At 37.0% G+C, this 4,905-nt stretch overlaps 2 protein-coding genes across 2 annotated transcripts in view; both read left to right on the top strand.

The window, feature by feature from the left end:
- Positions 1-4,905, top strand: part of LOC108951017 (protein myomaker-like) — a 75,815-nt gene that overhangs the window by 2,166 nt on the left and 68,744 nt on the right. The window lies entirely within an intron of this gene.
- LOC100178992 (collectin-46-like) lies at positions 1,370-2,780 on the top strand. The gene is made up of 4 exons (XM_002126123.5): positions 1,370-1,814; positions 1,872-1,907; positions 1,964-2,111; positions 2,438-2,780. The coding sequence occupies exons 1-4, from the start codon at positions 1,535-1,537 to the stop codon at positions 2,697-2,699; spliced, it is 726 nt and encodes a 241-aa protein (XP_002126159.1). The 5' UTR covers positions 1,370-1,534; the 3' UTR covers positions 2,700-2,780.

The raw sequence follows: 4,905 nt of genomic DNA, 5'->3' as shown, positions 1-4,905 counted from the left end.
TGCTCACATATTGACTTAATTGCTCCGAGCTCGTTGGAAGTTGGTAACGTGTTTTTGTGATGATTGCAAAAAAGCCAAATTAAGAAAGTCGGCCATTAATAATTTTTTTGTTGTTACTTTTGTCATGCAGCCGATTTTAAAATTGCTATTAGCACTGTTGCTTGTGTTTTGCGCTGAGGCGGAAGATATTCGACAGATTTCGTTAACTTTGAGCTCGGTTGGAAATTCTGAGAAGGGGGCGCAAGGCAAGCACAATTTGCGACCTGCAAATTGTGCTTGAAAATGTGCACATTTTGTGCTGGTTTCGTATAAAATTGTGGGCACTAGTGAAGAATCCTCCGGTACATAGCAGAATAGGCTGGTGGAAAGTGTTAGAGGTTGGTGGTAAGGGGCTGATGGTTAGGGGGTTAGTGGTTATAGGGGTTAGTAGTTAGGGGTTAGTGGCTAGCAAATAAGGTTGGGGGAGGATTTTTGACTAGCACCAAAATGTGCACATTGTGCTTGCATTTTATGCCCTGCAATAACCACATTCGTTGTTTGGGAATAACGAAAAAACGTTTGCAAATGCATAAGGAGCAATGGACATTGTTTAAGGTTGTTTTATGAATCTATGAAACTAGTTTAATCGTTCACACACGCAAACTAAAAAAAATTATTAGCTTTAGTCTATTATGATTTAGCGAGCATTAAAAAATTGCACCTTACTATTTCGCATTTTTTACCTGTTTAAAGTATACTGTTTCTATTTTACATATTTTTTTTATTAATTAAAAACAGTAATCAGCTTTGACGGGCGTTTTATAAAGTCGTGATAATACTGTCAAATAATTCTGTAACCTTATTTTTCTGATTATCATTAAATGGGGGTCCGTAAAAAGAGAGAAAAAAGTCTCGTCCGACAAAGTGTCCCATCTTTCCCCACCCTACTATAATGATCTTGAAATCTGAGTGATTAAATAAGACGAGGTACAAAATAATTGCATAAAAAATGTAAACACTGCCAAGGAACATTGTAACAGCTACTTTACAGCTTGGTGCATTATAATGATCGCTCAGTATTTTCCTGTATTTATGTTTTCCGTATATAGTACTTGGTTGTTTTGACTCTGCTTGCTTTTGGTAGCCTATGTACCACTATATTTGGAAGTAGAAACGATGTTTGTAAAGTATTTCAGGCGCATTCTTTTCTTTACATGTCATGACCACAGGAGTTTGAGATATTTGTTTACCACAGAAATTCTCTCACGATAAGACCTACCACAATGATAAAGATTCCGTGCCGGGCAGCACGTACCCGTAATTATTCTGTTTACTTGCGCGCCTACAGCAGCCACCCGAGCATTTATAAGTTTGTGAGCAGTTCAATTTGCAAAACAAGGAGTTTAGTTCACTGAATATAATTTTTTACCATAGGGACCTATTGCTGCCAATCTTGCTCAACTGTTGTCCGGGTAGGCTACCCGCTAAGTCATAAAACCAGACAGTTGGCTATTAATTCAGAATTTTAGACTTTTTTTATATAGTGGATTTCAAAATGTTGTTTAAGTTGGTCTTAGCATTGTTGCTTGTGTTTTGTGCTGAGGCGCAAGATACTCGACAGATTTTGTTAACTTTGCGCTCGGTTGGAAATTCTGAGAAGGGAGCGCAAGGTCCACCGGGTCGTCCAGGTAGAAGAGGGCCACCTGGATTGAAAGGATCATCTGGACCTGTTGGCGTACTCGGTCCCAAGGGAGAAAAAGGAGAATGCACTACGAACAGTGCATTCGTTAATAATGCTATACAGGAGATGGAAAATCGGTTCAGCAGGTTAAAAAGTAGGTTACCTAAAAATTCTTAGGAACGACGAATAATGTAATTTCGCGTCTTTTCAGATCAAATGGAAACTCTTTTTCAAACTGGTGTTAAACGTAAGATTACATGTTGATTTACATATTCGTTTCTTTACTAAAAGCATGTTATACAGAAATTAATGGAAGATCTTGGTTTTCTGCTGGAAATGGTTATTTATATCTAACTTTGCCAGCATCAAACTATCAAGCTGCTAATCGTTCGTGTGCAGCAATCGGTGCAAGATTGGCTGTTGCTGCTCCGAGAAATATGAACATAACGAGGTAGAATCACATTTTTCAATGGAAATATTTGCTTTGGATTTATAGTGGGGGAAGGGGAAGACGATGGGACATCTTTAGAACATAATATCTAAGAATTCTGATCGTGTTTTAAAAAATTAACAATGGTCTTTGGGAGTCGTGGAAATACAGTTTCAATACAATATTTGAATGTTTTTTGTTTACTACCAAATGTGACGAATAAATAGAAGGAACATGTGTCCCGTCTTCCCCAACCCTACTTTATATGCTGCACCTATAATGTATTATAGTTTACTTTGGAAAACGTGCATTGGTATACGTGTCTAAGGTTATTTCCAATATTTCAGAATGATTAGAAATCAATTTGGTATTACATCACAATACACCTGGATCGGTCTTAATGATATTGAACAAGAGAATACTTGGGTTTGGGAAAACGGGGAGCGTCTTTTAAGCAGCGATGCAAACTGGAGCTCTGGAGAACCAACAAATTGGAATGGACAAGTCGTCGAAGATTGTGTGATGTTGTATCATTCAGGAAAATGGAATGATGCTTCATGCGATCACATGCATATACCGCTTTGCGAAGTGTCAGTTTTTGATACATAATGCCGTAATGGGCTCCAAATTGGGCACGTCATTTTAATAAGCCACTCGTGTAAACCATACAACTCTTTCTTTTTACGCAAAGTTAGTATAGACCAAGTTAGGAAACGGATTGTAAAACAACGAGTCGTGTTATCCATTGTCCCCGCGTTTATGACGTCATAGACGCCACTATTACTTCTAAATATTGCGATTTTTAAGAACCAAGCATTTCTGCGCTTAAAAATGGCTTTCTACTAATGTTATATAGTAGGGTGGGAGAAGGGACACCTTTAGCACATAATATACAGATATTCTGATCGTGTTTTAAACAATTAACAACGGTCTATAAAAGTCATGAGCATACGGTTTTATCATTTTTTGAATGTTCTTTGTTTACTACTTAATGAGATGAGAGAATAGAGTTAAAACATGTCCCATCTTCCCCCACCCTACTGTATCTTATCACAATAATAAACCTCATATAAAGAATCAAATTTTATTGAACACTCAATCGATTACAGAGTAAAAAAACAGAAAATATTAAGTATACCAACCAAAAATGTAAAACAACATGTTTAAAATATAAAAATACAAACAAAAACACATAACATTAACATCTACTAGTGTATCTAGCTGCAGTTTTGCATGTAAATTGCCGTGATTTTACTTTTTGGCTTACAAACTTAACACGTATACCCGGCAACGAAACTTAAGGTATCTGTGTAAAATTTGCTTAATATCAAAGTGACATTGAGGAAAACAATAATGAGTTACTATTTTTGGTCCTCTGCTTGAATTAATATAAGCTACCTTTTCTGCGTTCTTGGTCTTTATGAAATCGGAATACGCGATCACCTTATCTGCTAGTACTTAAGCAGTTTGGAGCTGCATGTCCACTCATGTTGGATTATAAATGTAGTATTTAATGGCTCTGTAGATTCGTAGGTATGATCATATTATGTAAACTAACCTGATTGCTGCTAGTATTAATCGTCAGCGTAAAGTACCCTACTAAACCACAATGTACACTGAAAACCAGTCATCAAAATACTAAATTACTCCACATTAATTCTTAGATTTAATATTATATAACAAGATTTATATTAGAAATTATATTTTTAATGTTAAAACAACCGCTATACGTGTTTTCTAGCTTTGTATCGCTTACAAGAACCAAATAAACACACGCCGACCATGCATTTGTACAGGCGATTCACGCTCTGTGGGCTCCGTAATGGCGGACACAAGCGCCGTTTCCTGGCGTGGCGTTGTTTTTACCCACCGTCCTACCACTTTGCGCCTAATAAGCTATGGTTGCAAGATTGGCTGATAATAATGCCTTATGTGAATACAATTTTCCGTTCTGATTTTGTGAAATATACCGGTTAAAATGGAGCCTCAGCTGGAAAAGCCACTAATGATAGAAAGCATTATTTATCTAAACCTTAATGTGGTAAAATATTATGTTTATTGAGCACGTAAGTGGTCATATAGATCCTTTTTCGTCGAACAGTAAACTGCCGTACATCGGGAACCCTGTTAGTAACACAGTAATCGGCCAGTTTTGGCTTTGTTTACGTTGGAGTGCAAATACAAATAAAAAGTGTGGATAGTAATAGTCTCCTGTATCTATATCACTTATTAAAAGAAAAAAATAACCGTTTCGCTGGGCGGGGATCAAACTCGGGTCATTAGGCTGTGATCTCTTCCAGGCAAGCGCACAACCTGTTCAGTTATAACTTTCCAGCCACGCGATCTGTCGAAACAGCGGTTATACTGCTCTCTGGGAATTTGGAACATTGGGAGGGTGCGTGTTAGTGAGATAAGGAATCCACACAACGATTCACGCCTGAATCAAACTATTACCATTTAAGTGGGGACGCATCGAAATCCCAACTCTTATGCCTTATTAACATTTATCGAAATTGAAACATTATTTTTAAATAAACATCATATGATTAATATTAACTTCTAACACTGCCTAATTACTGCGTCATTACGGTTTGTCCAAATTCACGAAAACAAGCGCTTTTGAGCGACGACAAGGCTGACCAGTATAAGTTTACGAGTCAACACATTCATTTATTCATTCATTTCATTTCAACACAGGAGTTGTACAAAGCGTATTTACACGTATTATTTACCAATCACCCAATCCTCATACATCGTAAGTTTCATTAATATAATACATGTATAAATGCATTCTACCTACTGCTCCAAAGTCACC

This window comes from Ciona intestinalis, chromosome 2 (genome assembly GCF_000224145.3).
Source record: "Ciona intestinalis chromosome 2, KH, whole genome shotgun sequence".
In the NCBI taxonomy this organism is placed as follows: Eukaryota; Metazoa; Chordata; class Ascidiacea; order Phlebobranchia; family Cionidae; genus Ciona; species Ciona intestinalis.
This window is presented reverse-complemented; position numbering and strand designations above follow the sequence as displayed.